General features: G+C 40.5%; 1 protein-coding gene across 7 annotated transcripts in view; it reads right to left on the bottom strand.

The window, feature by feature from the left end:
- The window catches only part of RARB (retinoic acid receptor beta), a 336213-nt gene that overhangs the window by 59926 nt on the left and 253216 nt on the right, over positions 1-23071 (bottom strand). For 6 of the 7 annotated variants that reach the window (XM_075052493.1, XM_075052503.1, XM_075052512.1 and 3 more), the window contains one exon: positions 10941-11089. In XM_075052493.1, coding sequence (XP_074908594.1) covers positions 10941-11089 — 149 coding nt within the window. Of the gene's footprint in view, positions 1-4569; positions 4765-10940; positions 11090-23071 lie in introns of those variants that run through there. The other variant, XM_075052536.1, reaches the window with a different exon arrangement.

Here is a 23071-nt window from a genome sequence, read left to right as displayed (position 1 = left end):
TGGAAAATTACATCCAATTGTCTTTCCTGCTATAGCACAAGACTGGAATTTCACAAAGAGCAGCTCTGCAAAGCTCAACAGCTCTGGGATCCATGCTGCAAATTCAATTGCACTCCATTTCCAGAAGAAGCTAAAGAAAATACCCCTTTAGGAAACTTCCTCAAAGGAACACTTCATTCAGGATTAGAAAGAACCTCTGTTTCCATTAGCAGGTCAGTCAGTAAGCACAGAGAGCAATGGAAGGTCACTTTCCAAGGCCAATCAAAGTATTTCTGCAAATTGAGAAGCTGACCGCTTACGAACTGAGTTATGGTTTACAATAACCAGAAAATACAGATCGATGTATCTTTCAAAATAAATTCAAAATAAGTAGTAAACAAAGAGCATCTAAATATCTATTTAACATGTAAGTGAACAGAATTAGATAATGGATAATCCCATTTTGTACATTTATGATACCCCTTAATTTTGGATTTACTTCTCTAAGATGTGCCAATCAGAAAATCTTTAAGTACTTGTTAAGAAAGACGCAAACTGTAATTTAAAAAGATGCCTAAGCAAGCAGAACAGTGACCCCAACCATTGCACCAGCACCAAAGTCAACACTCAGCCAGAACTACGCTCAGCAAACTGTTCTATTCTCGCCCTCTCTTCCAGGGAAAACAGTGCACTTTCTTGTGGGGTCCAGCAAGCTATCCTAAATTTAAATTCAACAGATCAACTGCTTGTATATCCTTCTCTATCAATGTCTCATTAAACAGTTTCTTTTTAAAAAGTTCCAGGGTTAGAAAATGGAAGCTATGTAATTTTACATGTCTGTAATTGTTGTTCAGTAAGCATAAATAAATACAGCATACTATGAAAAAAAAAAAAAGTAGGCTATTACTGTTAATAGAAAATCTCAGAGTACTTATTTCTGAGAAGTTTGCTCAGATACCCATATTTCCTTATCTGCTGAATTACCTCTGCAAACAATACTTCTACAGATCATATTATAAAATGTTGTATTAAACATGGTGGAAAGCTGCATTTTTTTCCTAGACTGTAGCAACTTTCTGGGTGTGCAGAGGACAGCCTGTACTCCATAACTATAATTAAAGGCCACATGTGGTTCTTAAACTAATGGAGAGCTATGAAATAGATTGACAAGATGAGAACAAAATAAAAGGGTTTTCCCTCTCTCTAGTGAAGAAAATTGAAAAAGTAAAATCCATTAGAACCTACTTACAGGAAAATAAAAACACACTCCACATCCACTGCATGCAAACCAGAGGACTTTTCAGCAGGCAAGTGTATCAGCCTGAATTGCAGCCCACTTGCTTCTGGCATCTCTGGTCGGTACGTCATGATGTGATTTACATAGACAGCACTTTTTACACATACATATAATTTACTTTGTTCTGTGGAAGCTGTTGCAAACCATGCGCATGGTACTGATCTGGTGTGAACCTCGGCTCTCTCAGCCATCTGCTAATAAGCCACAACAGCTACGGGCAGGTGAAAGTTGGACAGAAATGTGACAAACACATCTACAAGGACTTTTCAGTACCTATCTTGGTACAAGAAACCATGATTCAACTCCAATAACAACAAGTACATACACACGTAAATTTGAAGTTTATTCTTTTTACGACGCACCTTCTCAGGTATAGAAAGGAGTAGACACTGCCAGAAGAGTAAGACTCAACAATTTTAGTTTAATAATATGGCTGCATCCAAACTGTCCAGGGGAGATGGCCACATGCAGGAGGAGCGCTAATTGGTACAGCCAGAAACCTTCCAGGTACGCAGCACGGCAAAGCAGTGCCCCAAAATGTGGCTGGTTACCAAAGCAAGATCATTTAAGAGTCTGATGCTGCTGTTCTTTTTTGAGAAAGCCTTCACTGACAGTATATCGGGAATTTTGCACAAGAAGGGACTGAAAAATTTAAGCCAAACAATTATATGTCGTTATTTCACAGTTTATGCAAAATAAGAGAGTATTTTCCAGTTCCTGTTTCCACAGGACATTAGCCCTTGTGCTTACGAATAACTGGAGCAGTGTGGTTAGCATGGTTAGAAAGTGATTTGGGATAATCTCTGCACTTCTATAGCACCAGCACCACTGCCAGAAAAAAATGAAAGTAATTAGTAAAAACAACTATTCTCACAGTTTAAGATGAACCCCTGATCTATGACTGAGGAAAACGGGCAAGATAAGAGGAAGATTAGCTGTGGATGTATGTCCTATAGCCCCTACTGACGCTGCTGCTCTTTGTCTGCCTCTGCTCCAGAAGCCCAATGCAGGGGAGCAGCAGAGGTATAATCTACAACTTGGGCCCAAAGCACTGGAAATCACAATACGGCATTCAAGCACACACCAAAATTTTCATTTTTGTTATCTCTCATGGTTGGCAATTAGGTTTTTTTTCTTCATTCATGTCATTCACACAACCCAGAAAGAGATTTTAAAATACACGGCAAGACAAATTTTTTTTTCCTGATCCCATCTATTTCATCATGCTTACTTGTTCTCAGTGGACTTCCAATAAATATATGCTTCCCCATACTTCAAAAATTTGAAATAAATTCAGGATCTGGAAAAAGTTTTACCTTCCAAACAAAGAGAAAAATTAATTAAGAACTTACTGAAATGGATACCAGCTTCTCACAGGACACCTAGCTTTCCTGGTTTTCTTATTTTAAAAACTAAAATTGCAAAGACAGCATTAAAACAATCAGGTCTCCTCTGATAGTATGAAATATATAAAAATTCCAGGTTTTCAGTACTATGTTTATATCAGTTGCAACTCATTTAATGTCTTTCTGCATATAGCACTGCTTTCTGCAAACAAATGGCTTTCAACATTGCTACACTGCAAAGTGCTTACAGTTTAAGATCTGATGATATTAATAGAATGCAAAAATGTATCTAAAAATACATTTTTCACCTTCTAAGAAATGATTGTTGATTTAGCTGAAACTAGGAGCAATTTTCCATGATTTGAGGAATTTTTCATAGCTGTGCATGAACAACAGCATGCATCTCTACTGCTGGCACTGTCACTTACTAATACAGCTTAAATGGAGACAAATACAGCTTGATCACTCAAGCTGATCTATATTTTTCTTTGAACCAATAGAAGCTTTTACAATTGCATTGCTGCAAACAACATTACTTCTTTCCCTGATACAAATCATACCATGCACATATTTTCAGCTTTACATTTCTTGCTTTTTTTTCAGTTGTAGGTGATTAAAACATTGCCAGGAAAACAAAGCCAAGCAAATACATGGAATATTATGGTTTTATGAAGTTTGCTTTTATTTTTTAGTGTTATGTAACTGATAAAATTCTATGTCTGGATCCTTACTTCCCAGTAAAAGGGCATAAATACAGACTTAAATGTAATTACATTATAGCTAGAAGCTAACACGTGCAAGAATGGTGTTATCAAAAAGAACTGCTGCTTAAGATCCCTCTACAATCCCAGAACTGCTTAAGAAAATGCAAATTTGTCCTCACGTGATTTAAGAGGCATTATTAAAAGAAAAAGGCATCTGTCCGGAAGGACACTGTTCCATGAAGGGAACTTGGCTATGACAAACCCTAAAATATTTTAGGCCGCTCATCAGCATTTCTTGCAGACCCAAGCATAATATCCTTGCCATCAAACTTCAAATAAATAAATAAAATCAAAACCAGTTCTACTCTCTGTCAGTAGCATTTTGTAAATCCATTGTTGACCAGTGCTGACCACAGATTCACGTCCTGCAACGGGGGAACACCAACCCTCTCAGTGTCCAGAGGGACATAACCGTGGGGGACATCATGGAGAATATTAACACAGCTATGCTTTGGGCATCTACCCAATGGCTCATGGGGACAGGCTGCTCTGGAGGGTGACGCAGAGTAGATCTAGTGTAGGTGCTCTGAATCAGCCATCAGAGGAGCTCCTCTCTCTCCACTGACTGCAGAGAGCGCCCAGTCTGATTCAAAGTTAGGCAACCAATTTTGGGCCTCGGGCTGGGTGGTAGGACAGCCTCCCACTGCATCTGTAAGCAAGTAAGATAAAGCTGTAACAAAATGACAGCTTTTCTCCCAAGCTAAACATCCATGTGGATCAGCAAATCTGGACAAAGCAAAAACTGTTTCATTTTCTCTCTTTTTTTTTTCTTTTCTTCTCCTATGTGTATCTTATCTTTTTTGTGGCAGTCAGTCCAATTATAGACCTAAACTTCAGGGTTTATATCAACGCCTATTTTCCGTACTGCTAAAAGTCTTTGCAATAAAAAAAAATAATAAAAAATTGAGCCAGGAAGGTGTCAAACAAATAGGCATATTTTCATAGCTGAAGACGTTTGAAAATATATTAAATGTGGCTACCCTTTTAATTTAAGGATCCCATATTAGATATGATTTTATATGAAAACTCTGATGGAAGGAAAGCTATTCTTCCTTTATGATAAAGCCAACCTGGGATCACTCGGTATTGAAGTAGATTTATCTACGTTTTTGTCCATTAGCATCAACAACAGGCAGAGAGGCACCTTGATCATTCAGACAAAACTGCTGGACCGTAAACCTACCCTCTTATATGCTGTGCTGTCTTCTCTCCTGAAACTGCTCCAGGCATCTTTGCTGCCCACCGAGTTCAAGCCAGGAATCCAGGCAGGATTGCCAGCAGAGGAATGCCGTCTTTTAAACGGCCAGAACAAGAGACAAGGCTTTCAGAGACAGCTGAAAGCTGCCAGAACACCATCTTCTCCTCCTTGCCCACACAACGATGGCATTGTGTGGGGAATCCAGCCTGCTACTCTCAGTCTTCCTTTCTGCAAACCCGGTTACAGTGACGAAACAAGTCAGGACCAAAGAGCTGAGCTTTCAGTGACAGCCCTATAACCACTTGTACCAGCTGGATAAATCCAAGTTGCTCATTTTGTATGGAATTCATTTGCGTGCTGTCTAGCAACACCCAGAGATCAGGGTGGGGAAGAGATTTCAGCAGTCTTTAACTGAGGTCATGAAAAACACGAGTAGATTCCAAAACCTGCCTCTGAAATGCCACAGTTTACAAAATGGGAAAGTTGTAAATAAGCTGAATATTATCAATGTATTGTATTTTACACATAAAAAGATGGACCGGCTCTGGAATTTTTCTCACAAAATACAAGTGCGCCGTGAAGATCAGTTTGGTTTGGGATTCTAATATATACACAAAGCCATCGACAGGCTAAGAGGCACATCAGCCTTTTGCAGCATAACACCCAGAAATAAACACAAAGCCACGATTTTTTTTTTCTTAAACCAGTTTAAAACACACAAAAAAATCCTGACTGCTGAATTTGACTGACCAAATTGAGAAAAAGCTTAGGATATCAATCTTCTGAAAGCTCCCAAACTTCAAATTTGGAAAGCAAGAAGTCAGGTACTCTAACAATTGCAAATAAAATTTTCAGCATGAACATACTAAAATTAGAAAACAAGATAGCTTAAAATTATTTAGACAGCTCCTAAACTTTCATTGTGGTTCAGAAGTGCATATTATGGAACACTCCAGCCCCTAAAAACTTTGAAAGACTAGCCAAAAACAGGCCACAGAACAGTCTTTCTAGTGAGGCACAGTACTGAAGACTCAGGTAATGAATAAGACAGAAGGATCACTTAAAAAAAGGGTGCTTAGAATACTGAAAAAAGTGTTTGGCAAAGGAGGTTAGGAAGTTGTTCCCAGGTACCTGAAAAAATAAGGTCCAAGGACAATGGTGAGTGGGAAAAGGGGAAGGCAGGACAGGAGAAGGGACCAACCTAATCACCACACAAGAAGACCACAGCAATGGTTTGACAATGAAGGCAGCTGAAGGCAGATTCTGGAGGAAAAAGGACAACAAATCATGAATTACAATGTTGCAGATCAGAAATTATGTCATCATGGCACGACGTCTGAAAAAACTGCATGCCATGAGATTACAGTTGGTGATGTCACAAAGAGAGAGGATGGAAAGTTCTGTCTTCATGAACTCTGCGTCCAAGGTAGCAGTGAGGCGAGCAAGAGGATACACCAGGGGAAGACAGCAGGGGAGAAGTCAGAGATGGGGGTAACTTTGGAAATCATCCATGGGTTGGTTACAATTGAGGGACGATAAAATTTCCAGTGCAGTGGTTCCCAAACTGAGCATCACAAGGTCATCATCACCATCCACAGCTCTCCAAGGGCTCCTGGCTGGAAGGGTCTCCATTAAGAATACACCCTTTATGAGCAGAATATTGCCATGACCTCCCCCATTGGTCTACCATAAAACAGGTCAGTAACATGCTTTTGAGAGAGAAAACCAAAGAACTGAACCTCAGGGAACAGCATCAGGAAGTGGATAAAGAACCATTTAAGGAGATTTTGAATAAACACTAAGCAAAGTAGGAGGAGAATCTAAAGAGCCCTGAAAACCGGTAAAAAGAAGGCCTGCTGAATCAAAGGCAGTCATCAACCCAAAACCTGGAGGACAGAAAGCTGTCTGTCTCTTTGCACTAGATGGAGACTGCTAGTGATCACTGTGATAGCAGCTTCACTGGAGCTCAAAGAAGAAAGGCAAAGGAGAAGGAAAGACAGAACTAGAAGAAAAACCAAGGGAAAGCCAGCACAGAAAAAGAAAAGGAACAGGGCCCTAATTAGATAACTATGATATGAGTAGAATTTTCCATTGTGTTTCCCTTGAGAAACAAGATTGCCAGGAGTTCAAAGGAAAAGGTAAATGAGTCAGAAAGGAAAAAGGAAAAGACTTGAGAAAAGGACCTCAGAGCAGAGGGAGGTGCAATGCAGGAGGAAAAAGGAATGAATTTAAGGTTTAACATCACGGAACAGAGATCGCAAATCAGTTGAAGAAAGAAATGATGGGAATAGGAGTGAAGAAAGAGAAAAGGCAACAAGGTTAGAGGAAAAGAGAAAAAAAAGGAGAATTAATACTTGATTTAGCTGACATTTTAGTCTAGCTTCTTATGGAATGAGCTTCGTGCAACCCAGCTGTCCGTAAGCGAGGTTGCCTCTCCCCATCCCAACAGCTTTTGAACACGCTGGTCAGCTTCAGTGAAACTCCAAATCTCAAAGAAAATAAAGTTCTTTGCATGGACACGTGTGTTCAGGTAAAGGAGAAATAAATTTGTGTTCCTAACTAGACGAAAGGCTGTAACATGAATCCTTCCTTATTACTGCTCCCTGATTCACCAGAGAATCAGCATTAAACTCCAGCTCTGTACCGAGCAGAAGCCTTCAGTGAAACACAGGCACTCTAAAAAACCTGGGTTAACCAACTAAAAGGCAGAGATCCAGAGGAGACAAGGCTTCCCCAGTGGCAGTGCTCAATGCTTATTGAAACCTGCAAAGCAACTGGCTAAATTTTTGTACAAAGAAAGCTAGCAAGAAAGAGAAGCATGAAGAACTGATATTGGGAACCAAGGGTGAAGGTAGACTTGAGTACAGGCAGGAGCCTGGATGGCTAGAAATAAGAAGTACAACGTGGCAGCTTTCTTATGGTACAGGACCAAGAAATGACTGTGTGAAAGCAAATGTAGAGCAAAGATGAAGGAAAAGAAAAATAAACCAAACGGTTCAAAAGGACTCAAGAGAAAAAGGTAACATTCTTCAGAGAAAGAGCAGAAACTGGCAACGTAGAGGTTTCGGAGGCTGTCTCTGGTGTTGTGCTCACCTACTGACTGCTGCCTGCTGTCATCCAGCACACCACTTCCATTGACCTAAAAGCTCAGACAACTTTCAACAGCAAATGTAGTACATGACTGTCCACCAATGGGACCACTGGTTGACTCAGTGGTCTCATCATGTTCTTTCCCAGTTTCTAGCACTCACTAAGGAATTTGATTTAATTGGTGGAAGAGATTCATAAAGTCCTAGTCCAATCTGTTGAAGAGCTAGCATCAACTAACCCAAATATTACCAGTCTCAAGCAGCTAAGTTACTGCTTTAAAAACTTGTTATTTCTCATAGACTGACAGGTTTTATATGTAACTAATCAGTGGGTTTTTTTCTCCCCCCCCCCCCCCCTTTTAACAGCAGTGTGCTGGTTTTGGTTGGGATAGAGTTAATTTTCTTCACAGTAGCTGGTACGGGGCTATGTTCTGGATTTGTGCTGAAAACAGTGTTGATGACACAGGGATGTTTTCGTTGCTGCTGAGCAGGGCTCACACAGAGCCAAGGCCTTTTCTGCTCCTCACCCACCTCACCAGCGAGGAGGCTGGGGGGGCACAAGGAGTTGGGAGGGGACACAGCCAGGACAGCTGACCCCAACTGACCACAGGGGTATTCTGGACCATACGGCGTCATGCTCAGCATATAAAGCTGGGGGAAGAAGGAGGAAAGGGGGGATGTTTGGAGCAATAGCATTTGTCTTCCCAAGTAACTGTTAGGTGTGATGGAGCCCTGCTTTCCTGGAGATGGCTGAACACCTGCCTGACCGTGGGAAGTGCTGAATGGATTCCTTGTTTTGCTTTGCTTGCGCATGCAGCTTTTGCTTTACCTATTAAGCTGTCTTTATCTCAACCCACGAGTGTTCTCACTTTTACTCTTCCAATTCTCTCCCTCATCCCACTGCGGGGGAGTAAGCGAGTGGCTGTGTGGGGCTTAGTTGTCGGCTGGAGTTAAACCACGACAAGCAGCTATTGCTAAGTGCTGAATTATCCCATCTTGCAAATTAGCAAATAACTGAACATGATTTTGTTGTTGTTGTTGTTGAATAGTGGCTAACACAAGATAGATTTCTTCATGTATTTTGACAAGTATGATCTTACTTTAATTATTTATGAAAACGCTTTGCAGTATCCAATAAAAGCTCTACAGTATATTTTTGCATATTTTTCAAAAATAATGAAGTCTTAGGGACATGTGACCTTTCTGCTACAGTCTGCAATTACATCTGTGCTTAGAGGGAACGTGTGGGTGAGCAAATGACACCACCATTTGTGTGTTGGCATCTGAGTATGATGAGATTTCCCATTTAATGGAATCAGCTACAGAATATTCTTACCACAGTTCTTCCTAACAGACACTTAAATTTTGATAGTTTTGTGGCAGCTAAAAGAAAAAAAACCAAACATGATATCCAAGGAAAACCTCAACACCAGAAAGAGATTCTAAAACTGAGGTGAGCTTAAATAGTTACTTTCACTACTTCAGTTATAAAATATGGGGGGAACAAGACTCCAATCCTACAGTTTTTTGATACAAACCCAGGACTATGATATTTTATGTCAATACAAAAGGCCAGGAGCAACTGTCCTGGTTTCGGCTGTGATACAGTTAATATCTTCCTAGTAGCTGGTACAGTGCTATGTTTTGGGTTCAGTATGAGAAGAATGTTGATAACACACTGATGTTTTCAGCTGTTGCTAAGTAATATTTAGACTAAGTTAAAGATTTTTCAGCTTCTCACGCCCAGCCAGCAAGAAGGCTGGAGGGGCACAAGAAGTTGGGAGGGGACACAGCCAGTGCACCTGACCCAAACTGGCCAAAGGGGTATTCCATACCATGTGATGTCATGTCCAGTATATAAACTGGGGGGAGTGGGGCTGGAGGTGGGATCACCGCTCACGAACTGACTGGGCATCAGTCGGAGGGTGGTGAGCAATTGCCTTGTGCATCACTTGTTTCATATATTCCAATTCTTTTATAATTATTATTGTCATTTTCTTATTGTTATTATTATCATTATTAGTTTCTTCCTTTCTGTTCTATTAAACTGTTCTTATCTCAACCCATGAGTTTTACTTTTTTTCTGATTCTCTCCCCCATCCCACTGGGTGAGGGGGGAAGTGAGTGAGCAGTTGTGTGGTGTTTAGTTGCTGGCTGGGGCTAAACCACAACAGCACAGAAGAAGTTGCAGGTTCAAAGGACAAAGTAAAAATGGCTAACTGCACAGTATCTGAAAAATAGTACGACATTTCACAAAAATAAGCCAGCAAAATACTTTTTATTAATTTATTCTAATAATTTCATTTATACGGAAATAGCACCTGTCACATTTTTGACATGCGTTAGTATCTTCACTGGACTAAGCACTACACAACTATTTTAATTTGAAGGATGAAAATCACAGGTCTTTTCTTTAATTATTAAAAAAGAACATTGCACTAGGGTACCATAACTAATAAAGTTAACTGTGAGAGCATCTGTCCTATGATATCTTTTCTCTAGCATTTTTCGCACTACCTCCTTCTTTGCACCCATACTGTTCACTGTGTGTATGCCTCTCTTTATTGCCATACACACATGGTTTAGCTGACGTTGCTTCTCTGATGACTATCTCATCTTTAGACATTCTCTACTTTAGAACGGTGTATTGTATTACCGCATCCTATGGATAGTTAATTCATGCTCTGACAATCATGGCACTGGAAAGCAGCTAGCAGATGTGCCAGCACTGTAGTCTGCTAGATTAAATTTTGCAAATACCAACCTGCTAATCCTCAAATTCCCCATTTGATTTGAGATTAGTTAGATAGTTAAGAGACTAGGGCAAAAAATTCCAGATGATCAGAACCTGTTCCCAAATTCCACCCCCTGGATATACAGAGGTAGCAGCACACAGAAGAAGCCAGGCTGAGAGCAGACAATGACCATGTGAGTTCTCAGGGTATACCTGACCTACAGATGGACAGTGAAGAGTCTCAAAGTGTTTTCATTTTATTCTTTGATTATGTCTACATCTATGATCACATTCTCATGTTAGTCAATACTTACGGAAGTCCCTGAAAGACATACTTTGGCAGCAGTTATGAAGGAAAATAATTCCAGGCATGACGGTCATTTACTTGGCTTTACTCATGAATCAGAATTAATTCACACAAGAAAGGTACTGGCGTCTCTGGACACAATCAAGTTACACCTAACTGCATTGTTTTGCCCCTCTCTAAAATGAAATGCTGTCCTGTAAAAGGAAAGGTTGATGATGGCACTCACCTTACATCCCTCACAAGCACTGACACCATAGTGATATCCGGATGACTTGTCTTGACAGACAAAACAGGGCTTGTAAACACGAGGGGGTGGAAGTGGTGAAGGAGGGCTCGGAACAAGTTCCTCAGAACTGGTGCTCTGAGTTTCAACTGCTACAAAAGAAAAAAGAAATATAATTGAATGATTAATGAATGAATTTTAAATAACTGTTTATTTACTGTATTACAACTATCAAACTGGCCCATATCTTTCTTTGTATAATAAACATTCATTTGTCTTTCCTAGCAAAATTTAAAGGGAACCAAAGTAAGGGAAGTAATGACAGGGCTACATGCTATAGCCTCAAAAGTATATTTTAAAGTACCCAATCATTTTTCATGATCCAGCTACTCAACACCACAAAAGCTACAGCTCACATCAGATATAAGGCTTGAATCTCTTACCAGGCTCCAAAAACGGACAACTTTGGGCTCATGTTCTGGTTTTAGCCTATTGATTTGCGTGGGATCCATGTGTGTGCACCGGATATCAGCCTTCAAAGGGAAACTGTTTGTGGCATGTGCCCTTCCAATCTGTACGTGATCCTGGGAGAGCCCTTGTATGTCTTGCCTTTTTCTACAAAAGGTAATACTTCCAATGTGCAATTCTGCCACAGCAGGACAGCAGCATGCATCAGGACATATGTAAAGAGACAAACGACTAACTATAAGACCTGAAGTGAAAATTACCTGAACAAGTCGTCTTTCGTTTTTTAATCTGTAAAACTAGCACAACCCAGCAACACTTCTTTACCTACCTTAGGATTTGTAACATCAGGAAACCTCTCTGAGAAAGAGCTACTTACACATTATGACCCCACATCCCTTTATTGCCTTAATATTTCTAGATGGTCATTTGTTTTGAACCTGCTGAAAAGCCAGTTATCCCTTTCAGGGAAAGGACGTGAAAGCTCTATGCTGCAAGATAAGACCTGCGAACTACATCTTTCCAAAACATCTGCATTAGTTTTCTGTGATATGCTGTCATCATTCCTCACATTTATTGTAGATGTGCAATACATTTTCATGTTTCCCCTAGCCGTCTGCTGCTTCTCAGATAAATCCCTCTAACTTTTCAACACATATGCAGAAATGACAGGATCTGTGAACTCAGATCTATCCAGAAATATTAGGCACTATCAGCAGAGCTAAATCTCAAGAGTACTAACAGCAGACCCTAAAGAATATTACTCAATGGAAAAATCTTAGACAAGATTTACTGTACATTATATTTTTCAGATTACAAAGATGATACATTTGTATTAAACTCATGATTCATTGTCAGCTCGTGTTCTGTAGAATTCACAGAGGGCATCACGGAGCACGATGCAACTTCTGATTACTTGGGAGAGAAGGGCCCCTTCCTGCAATTTTTACTTGGGTTAAGGTACTATCAACCTCAAGGACAGACATTTCTTGAGAAGAAAATAAATGCTAGAGTGAAGTGTTAAAGGCTGTGATTCTAAGCAAAGAAATATCTTTCCAACGGGAACAATTTATTTATATATCTAACAATAAGGAGGCTGTGAAAAAAACAGAAAAGTAAAATAAAGTGGCTCCATATATTGTGACGTTAAGACAACGTCCAGAACTGTACTTATCTTTTTCAGTATTAAATACACTGAACCTTGGCTAACCAAAAAACTACAGGTTCCTACTGCACCAAGAAAACTTTAATGAAGTTTTTTCTTAATGAAAACACAGATGAGAATGATCATGTCTTTTCAGCAGTAATTTTTGGTATTTAAGAGAGACAGAGAGTGCTCTGTTATTGATCTCTGCACAGCCATCCTGCTTGAATCAATAATCTATTAGTACTTTTAAATTAAAGTTAGATTCATCAAATACCCTTGAGAGGTCTCAAACATTCCTCGCCTTATTTCATGCTCTTACATGAATTATGGTGGCTTCCAATCAGCCTATAGAATAATAAAATTTAAGCTTTAAAACTCTAATACCAGCAGACAATGTGTTTCGTATTAGCTCATTCAACTCTCCCAGTCCATCTAAAAGGCAGTTTTTAGGCTCCCCATGGGAAAACAAGGTTGTGTCATTCAATAAAACAACTGCACTCCTGCAATCCTTCTGTGATTTCAGATTGGGGAGAGCAGTCTTTTAGGAATAATACCGATACACTTCTGCTTTTTTCATGATTTCATCTAAACAAGCGCCAGCATCCAACAGTAGTGTTCAAACCACGAACCATACATACAACAGAGGTCTGTCAGGCACTGGCCAAGCACCAGGAACTTGCGATACCCAAAAGAGATTAAGCAACCAGCTCAGTTCATAAATACACAACATAGCAACTGAAGAGCTGAAGGTGCTGCTAGAGAATTTTCTTCTGGATGATTTGAAAAGGTATACAAGAAGGAAAGAGCCAATGTAAACCAGAATGACCTCTGTAAAATACCCATATACACACATATGTTCCTGAAAGGACTTAAGCTATTCAATACAATACTTGCATCAGCTGAACAACCTTCTAGAGAGTTTTTTGTTGTTGTTGTTGTTTGCAAGAAAACCCAGTTTGGGATCATTCACTTTTGATCACAGGCAAGATGTATGGCTTTCTGGAGAAGGCTTGAACTCAGGTTACACATGCTCAACTCCTATTCCTGCTTCTGACTTACTATTCTTCCTTGGATTTAGCCTTTTTAACTCTTTATTTGAAAATGTAGGTACTGCCAGCATGGAAGTGCAGAAATCTAGTGCAGGCATCTGTAGTAATTCATGCTCAGCAGGTATAAAGTGCTATTTCTGTATCATGTCAGTGGCCAGCGGACGCATGACAGCAGAACCTGCTTTTTTTTCTATGCATGTCTGCACATGCATGGTGGAAAAAAGAAAGGATGGGAGGCAGACAGCTGACATTTCCAGAAGAGGCATTTCTAAAGAAGTCTTACGATTTTAGGAAAAATTCAAAGAACAAAAAAAAAAGGGGGCAACTTCTTTCCATGCCCTGCTGTCTTGTCCTGTGGGATGTGACACTTCAGGGTCCCTACTCACCTAAGAAAACAGAGCCTCAGTGCTGTCACCCAACACCTGAATGCAGCTTAAGCACACAGGGATGCTCAAACAATCACAATTCCTAAAATGTCTGAAATATTTCTAAAGGCTAGATAAAGCAGCAGATAAGATCTTTAAAAGCACAGCGTGCTTCGTGAGAGCTAATTTACTGCCAGCTAAACCATGTTGACAGATGGAGGAGGTATTTTACTTTGTGACCAACTAGAAACAGGCAGGCACTATGGAAATGCCTTGCATTTTGCTAGAAACTTAGATTATTAAGCTTGTATGTTAATGCACACTTTGGACAGTTAAGTCTTAAAAGAATAAGAAGTTGTAAAGCAAATGGCATTTCCTGGATAGCCTCAAGGGAATTTTGAATACTGAGCTCAGGGTCCCTGGTGGGAAGCAGCAATTTCAGCTAATTAGGGTGAATAGCAAAGTGTTGCATTTGGTCAAAACATTCTGTTAACCCTCATTTTTGTTGGCACCAACAAGAGTCTGGATTTTTTGCCTTTTTTTTTTTTTTTTTTTGTGAATTCACTGCAGGAGTGCAAGGCACACAGCTCACATACATTAGGCAGAAAGTCAAAGGAAACGCCAAAGTTCAACTAAAGTACAAGTAATTAGAACCAGATCCTCTGCTGCTTGTATGTGTGCATTTGATTGTAGAAGTTATTTATAAGCCTCCAAACATTTGAAAAAATAACTATATACTGTAGATCATTTAATTTTTATGTCTCGTCTGGAAAAAAAAGTCTGCTTTTAATCATCTTCCAGGAAAGAGCCAGGAACTGGGAAAGTGGGTCTCAATTGTTTCAATACAAATTTCTCTCTTTCATGTGCCACATAAAACTATACTATCAAATTAAATCCAAAATATCATTGACTCAGCCCCCCCCATCCAATTTTTTTTTAATAAAAAACTTCTTTGAATTTGTCATGCTTAAATAGTTTGCATTGTTATGAGGGGTTTTTTGTTGGTGGTTTTTTTTTTTTAAACTGTTGTTTGGAAGACAGACTAGGGGAGGGAAAAAAAAAGAAAAAAAAAAAGAGTGAGAGAGAAAGAAAACATTATCGTGGAGACTTGCCAGCCTTGACTTAGTAACCTGGCCATGACCCTCCAGCGAGTGTGTGTTTGACCCGGTCACACATGACTCTGGCTGCGTACTGTTGCTGGGTTATAAGTCCCAGATATTTTTACCATATATACAACAGGTGGGGATCACAGACAACAGAAAGAGGAGAACAAAGTCTTCCCTTGTGTGAAGACTCCCATTTTCTCCCTTGCAAAGACAACACCACAAAGCAAAGAAGTCGCGCTACTATTTCACATATTGGCACTCGCTGTGCTGGATCGCTGTTTTACCCGGGGGTTGACGGCACGGAGGTGGAGTGGGCTGGAGTGGGCTCAGGGCAGGAGGACAGAGGGAAAGGCTCAGGGGAAGCCATGTGCAATTGTTAATTGACGCAGAACGAATTACCACAGTCAAAAATCTTTCCTCATAGGGCTGGGTATGCATCGAGGTTCAGGAGGGAATGCTTTTTATTACGAGTGAACACAGCATACCTGGATTAAAATGTAGGCTGCCAAAATAACTCCAGATTGAGATATTATCATCAGGATTTTCAGAAGGACTTAAGAAAGTATGTTTTCCACATTTGAGGGTTTCTTTTTTATTATTTGTGTCTTGCTAGCTGCACACATCTGCCTTAAAGCCATGATGTTAAATATAAGTTATTCTGTTTCAATTCTTGATTACAAATTTTCCAGCATTAATTTTAATCAAGTTATAGTTCATCTCTACAAGACTGTCTAGGTCTTTAAAAAAAAAAAAAAAAAGGTAATATATTATTTGGGCTGAAAACCAAAAAACCCTCTAAGTCTTCAGGTTTGCTTTTAGTCTGAAAAGGGGCATTCCACTTTCAACAGGGACATCAGAAGATGAAAATTTAAGACCTGGTTTCTGCTTGAGGGTGCCCGATCCAAAATGAGCCTTTTCTGTTATTTCAAAAGCTAAAAGAGGATCCCACAGTTTTTCACTATGTACTGCTCAGGATTCCTACAGTATGATTAAAATAACAACGAAACCAGCAAGAAGTAGAGGTTCTGGAGCTCTGAAGCCCAATCTGCAAGGTCTTATTAATGGACAAACTGCACACAAGGTCACCTAAAAGATGCCTCAGACCAAGTCATTTTAAGAGTCATGCCTAGGGCACAGGCTGCTGCTGCCAATAGCTATCTCGGACAAGGTGCAAGCCCTGATAGGCGCAGCTGAGTTGGCAGAAGTCTCTAAAGCCAAAGTGCTTTTGCTGTGATGAGTCTTGTCAGTGAAAAGAGTGATACGGACAGCTGGCTTCTGTCCTGTCACATCTGGGAGAAGAGGGGTCCTGCTGAACTCTGCCCTCCACCTCATGAGTACAAGAAGCAGTTAAACACACTCTCTGCTCCGATATCCTTACCCTAATGAAGTTCCAAGAACAAATCTGGCCATTGCTCCACTGCAGGCAGACATACCATCAGGACAGTATTTTCTCCCCCCACCCTTTTGCATCTCAAGTATTTAGACAGGACACTATTTTGGGCAGGGTCTCAGGCTGTACAGTAACCGGTGCTGCAGGACCTTCAAGCACTACTCCAATGCAAATAATGGTAACAATCCTGATCCTGCCAAGTCAAAAGGTATTTCAAAGAATGAACCTTGAAAGGCCTCCATAACCTTGAGGGGAGCCATTACTCGTAAAGCAGGTTCTCAGAGAGCTTTCATTTTGACCATTTTAGCATTTCAGTGTTAAAACGTAGACTAACTTCAAAGGATAAGTCTAAAAAAAAAAAAAAACCAACCAAAAAAGGCTTCTTCATTTCTTCATATTCAGCAAATGCCTTTGCTGTGTGTATACCAAGCTGTATTTGCCAACTGGAACGGCAGAAAAGAAGTGTTTACACTCATCTGCTGCATCTCCCTCAGTTTAGAACTGGGAGAGAGCGAGCCGCATCATATTCCTTCATGCCTTTCATCAAGAAAATTGCCAAGTTTCAATTGCAAATCTGTACTGTTAACCTGCAGAGTCATGTAACATAAGTCAACGGAGTCAGTGGATACTGATCTTGGCCATACGACAGGAGTGTAGCCCTTTGAAGCCTTTATTCATATCAGGTGATTAGGGCCAGGAAATAAAAGTTCAGCATCCTACTACCAGCATAGCAGAGCTATCCAGATTTGTTTGCAGTAAATCAGAAGACAACAGCATCTATCTTTTGGTTATCCTTCTGTTCTAGTCTCATAATACAATTTCTGTTCCTTAGCAGCTAACTGCTTCATTTGTAGCACAGATTTTATTATTCCCACAAATATCCTCTATCGGTTGCCCAATGAAGGGTGGGGATTTTTTTATAACGTACTTTTCCGTTATGCCACAACCTGGCCTCTTAATAAATCCAGTTGTTAGGCATGCAAATTCAGTGACCTGACTTTACAGTGCCATTTATTAAGACACTCCAGGGGCCCCACCTGCCAGCGCATCTTCCCTGGTGGCATTCCTGCACAGATCACAGATGCCCTGAGTGACTCTCCCCGGGCCCTGCTGTCCCAGCCACACAGCACAGCCTCCAGCACTTCTGGTCCTGCCATATTTAGCAGCATGAAAGATCCTGCTTTCTTCTACCTATCTGATCTACAAGCGTGGTCCCTGCCACTCCAGTATGTGAATATCCCGTGAGCATTCATATTGTTACCTTTGTAACACCCAAGTGAGATAAGGGAAGAGCTATTCTTCTTACTTTACAGATGGGAAACAGAAGCACTGACAGCCTAAGAGCTTGATTTGCTTGGGTCTTAAATTCCTAGAAAAAGGCAACCAGTACCCAGCTGGGATTTTCAACAGCAACCGACAACCTAGCTGTAACTCTAGCAATACAGCCTTCCGTGTCTTACCCCAGGTTACCCATGGGGTCCATAACAGAGCAGGGAACTCAGTTAGACTGTGCTCAGTCCCTCTAACATGGGGGCTCTGAAGCACCCCCAAGTCTGTGCGTGCACCCCGCTCCCCTGCCGACTGCAAGGCAGGCCAGGGCTGGGTGCCTTCCGCCCCCGAGCACCGCCACTACTGCTGGCAGGGAACTCAGGAGAGACGATGAAAGGCTCGTCTTCATCTCCACGGCCAGCTAGGAATCAACTTTCTATAAGACTACCCCACCATATATACAATTACACAGGAATGTCCCAGAAGACAACAGACCTGCCCTGAGAGAAGTCCCAAATCCTCTCCTGAAGGCAACTCAGCAGCACCCATGCACGTGGGGGCTATGTCCCACACAGACATAAGCAACGCCAGAAACTGCCACAAAAACCTCTACTCTTGACTATACTGTCCAAGCCAACATCAGCCTGATATACCACCAAGACATAAGCCTGAATCTACCAGGCTAGTCTTATATATTGAGCACGTATGATCCGGAAATCACCAATACGCACCGACCGCGTATTTCCGAATGAAAACACCCCGAAACCTTTTCCTGAAGCTGCTGCATCGTTTTGTTGTGTCCCACAGGTATTTGGCAGGGAGCCGTCACTGCAACCACCTCTGGTGCCTCTCCCAGTAAAGCCAGGACTTCTGGCAACTACATACTCTACAGACATATTTACTACAGGTAGCAGTAAAGGAAAACAAGGGGGCTGCAGCCGGTCTGTAAGAGCACATTCATATTCTGCAGGTTTGCTCAGGAGCGTATTTTCGAACAGGAGTAAGGTTTACCCTGGTTTGCAACGCCTGGTTTTCAAGCACCAGCTCCGCTAAACCCAGGGGTGGTATGTTTAACTAACGTAGGAGATTTGTGTTCACATCACCTTTTCAAAGAAAATTATACTGGTTTCCAGGCTGGTGTTGTTTTTTTATGTTGTTGTTTTTGCTTTTTTTACAGTTACATCAGCAAGGCAGTTTTACATTTGGGTTTATGTGTCCATGTAGCCAGAAAGATGCATTTACACCTGAGCAAACGTGGAAGGCAAAAAGCTTGTCAGAATTAATTATATCAGGGATAAGAACTGTGTCTGGTTATACCTGTGTCACTCTCAGGACAGCGAGACTTAATGACGCGCTAGTAACTGAGAACAGGAGCGTCTTTCGCTAAATAAATGGCCAGACAGACACCATGAGGGAGCCAGGGTGAAAGTAAGTGTTCAGACAGGATGGCCGGAGGGTTTGGCAGGCACAGTGGAGTTTACAGGGCAGCAGCTCATCACTTTGTATTAGGAGCCTACCTTCAAAATGAAAAAGAAAACATGTTAAATGAAAAAAATAAATCGTACGGAAAACTGAAGAAAAACATCCGAAAGATGCTAGCTCTGTAGTTTTTTCAGGTCGGTGATTTCTGCCTGGCCACTACCATGCAAAATTGCATGAGTCTCAAGTGAAAATTCCGCATTATTGCAAAACTGATAAATAGGATCTTCTTTAAAAATATTTATATAATTGTGCTATCATGTGCATGAAGTTAGATTTTTCGTCTGAAAATGGACTTTTCTTCCACTTCAGGCCCTGTTTGCTTTACCAGTGAATTCCCAAGGTCAGATCCTCATCTGGAGTAAAGTGGCGTAGGCAAAGAAGCAACACAAATGTAGAGAGAATGAGAACTCTGGCCTCTTTATTCTTTATTTATGAAAATGGAGCCTATTTCTGTGGCCTATTGATACAACTGTGGTGTCACGAATTCAGCATGTTTTCTCTGCAAGATCAAAAATAAGAAAAAAAGCACACTGTGAGGGACAAAACACTTAAAAATAAAAGGGGTCTGATTCTTTTTTTCAGATCTGTTTTACAGTGTTGCCACCCTACCAATTCCAAGGAAGACTCTTGACTTGTAAACATAAACGGGAGAAAACTCAGATCCAATATTTTCAATAATAAATAAAAATTGCAAGGGAAATGAAATAGTTACTATAATCTCAACACACATCCAGATATTTTGCTAAGTCATAAAGTCTCCATTTATAGTTATTAAACGTTTTACAGTGTTTTGAGGACTTTTCTTTTATCTTCAAATCTTTTCAAGCATCCAAACAGAATAATTCAGAGTATTATACTAAAGGAATGATTTTATTCTTCAAAACTCGCCTCCTATCCAAGTTGATATTAGTTTTCAGTATTACTATGTCTGCCAAATAAATTTTTTATTTTCTATATATTCAGCATGTTCTTATGACACCATTCATCATGACTTTTTGCTGTGGCTTGAATCCAGCAAGAAAATGAGTGTTTTAATGTCTTTAATCACGTAATACTATTACACAGTTGTTCAGTACCACATGGACAAAATAAAACTGTTGTGCTCTATTTGGAAATGCAGTAAAACTGACTTGCTCTGTAATATTTTACATATAATTTTATTTCTCAAACTTTAGGACTGTTAATTCAGAACATTTTGATCTTCACGTGTTTTTAAATCTTAAAATTAATAGAGTGATTCAGCAAGAGCCTATTCAGTGATCAAAACTACTTCAAGTAAGCATAGTAGCAGTTAAAAAGCTTATCATCCCAATTAATTTGTATTACAGCCACACTGCTGGATATCACTAATTGATTTATATACCCTCCTTTCTATACCCATTTACAAGGGCAATTATGAACTCCATCACATATGTTTAAATGGGTTACATTAGAATAATATCTAGAAACTAGACTGCTGAGCTTAAAATCTTTAAGAACAGGTAAATTCTTCATTAATGGGTATGCTATCAATCCACTACAAATAGCCTATAACCTTTCAGGCAGTACACGGTACTAATATTTCACTTTTCATGGGCAGTTTGGGGTTGACTCCAACGATGAGCTCCACCACTATTTTTAATTGTTTTTAAAATTGCATATTATAGGCAGCAATAAACACTTACGAATTAGTATTATACCATCCACAGCTTTCTGCAAAGCATGGTTTCTATAAACAAGTTAAAATGCATACATCTGTAAATAATAAGTATAAGTATGCTGAATTTAATGAATAAGGGCACTAAAAGAAATTGAACAGTAGGAGTTCAGCAATTAGAGTAACTGCCCATTTTATTAAAAATGTATTGTTTCCAGCTTTCACTTTAGAAGGCTTTTATTGCTCTGCTAATTCTAAGTTTTGATTTCCTTAGAAAAGAAGGTCTAACTCCTTATTTTCTTTGACAGTCCCCTGTCACACAGCCGCTTGCCTTTTTTACAAGGCAACGGACAACCATGAAGCTTTATATCTCATCGCTCGGGATCACACTCTCGGGCCCTCACTGCAGACCTTTTTTTTGGCGTTATGCCACCCAGAGGTATGACTCTTTATAGACTAAGGCTTCGTCCCACAGTGGAGCTGGGATGAAACCTGCTGAACCAGCAAACCCCAGGCAGCCACCCCCAGTCCTTTCCCACAGGTTACCAACCCTCCGGCGGAGCGGGCGGGTGGAAGAGTACGTGTCCAGCTTCCCAGCCATGCTGCTGCAAAACAGGACCATTTGCTGAAGCTGGCAAGGCTCGGGGCTGTGAAAGGGAGCCAGAAGTTTCCTCCTGCCATGCAGCAGCAGCCTCCTGCCGAGGACAGGGCAGTGCATAGACTGGGAGAAGCAAAGGTAGCTTCTAAAACCAAGCACGTATCCCGGTACACATCTCCCGTGCCCCTAATGTTATTGCAGTGAACCTCTGGGGTACCTCTGCTTGTATATAGGTGTTTTACATCCCTGTAGCTTACTTCCCCAGTAAGTGCCAAGACTATCCTTTACACTAGCTTAATAGCACACGCATCGCTGCACTGCTGCAACGGTGGGGGTATAATTAAAACAATACATTATTTCCACTTAGACATGACATAGTAACAGGAAAAAATGGCTTTCATCACTTGAGCAACTGGAAGGGCAGTCAGACCAAAACTTAACCTTTCTGACATCCTCCAGCACACATACATTTGCAACATCTGAGATCATAACGAGGACAAAATCTGTCCTCCTCCATCGCCTCAGCATGTCAGACAAGGACAGTGCATTACTAAGAGCAGCTCACCTCAACATTTCTGATGCTAATATAAGAAACTCAAGTTTATGGAATATTTAAGAACTGAGCACCACCAGTATCTTTTGAGGGGGCAAATAAAATATACAGTTTATCAAGCCGTAATGCTTGCCTGAGTGGAATTTCAATATTTCTGATTTGAATACCTGCCAGACAAAAGATGATAACACAGTGGGGAAGGCACCATGAAAAACTAAGGCAGTACCAGATTTCCTCTCCTTGTAATTCAGAGTCCTTGTCATTAAGTTCATGTAATATTTTATATCTTTTTATTCTTATTATTTTTATACCGGCATTTTACTTTCCGCCGGTGTGGTTAAGCTGGCAAACATCCCTCTGCCCCTTTTCGTAGTAGGTGCAGCAGAAGCTGAAAGCTGGGAAGGAGCTTGGTGTCCCAGAGCCAAGCGGTAGCAACACCGTGACTGTGGCTCAGAGCACACCTCTACTCTCTGCCTAGAAGACCAAAGATCAATAAAATAAGACATTCACAAGAGACTGGCGACAAGATAAGTACCGTGACTGGAGAGCACGTTTTCCAATATTCTGTTCTTCTATTCTCTACCTGCAGTAGATTTTCCTATTGAACTCTTGGAGTGAGGAATGCTCATAATTTTACCTGTATGTCACCTGTCAGTACCATTCTCACTCAGAAGAGAAAAAACAACGCACACACTGTACTGCAGGCAAACACGTACGTGCTAGCAGTATTTCCTACTCAGCTGGTCTTTCTTATTCAATACCTACCTTCAACAGTGACTTGGTTGTTTTTTTGCCCGGCTAAGCTGCTCACAATTGACTGCAATATCCCACCTTTACAAACAGGGAAAATGTCAACCATACTTTATATAGAATATGGCAAAAAGGAAATACTTTATTTCCAAAGAGCTGGACAGGCAACATTCAGTCCTGACACCTGATGTCCCAAGAAACTGAAGGCAAGCTTACACTTTGAAAAAGGGAACTTACCTTTTTCAAGTCAGATTAAATTCCAGAAGATCTCTGGCTACTGTGCTTTAATAATTTTAAAATGTCTGTATTATGATTATCCAATAT

The sequence above is a fragment of the Buteo buteo genome, chromosome 2 (assembly GCF_964188355.1).
Source record: "Buteo buteo chromosome 2, bButBut1.hap1.1, whole genome shotgun sequence".
Classification (NCBI taxonomy): Eukaryota; Metazoa; Chordata; class Aves; order Accipitriformes; family Accipitridae; genus Buteo; species Buteo buteo.
This window is presented reverse-complemented; position numbering and strand designations above follow the sequence as displayed.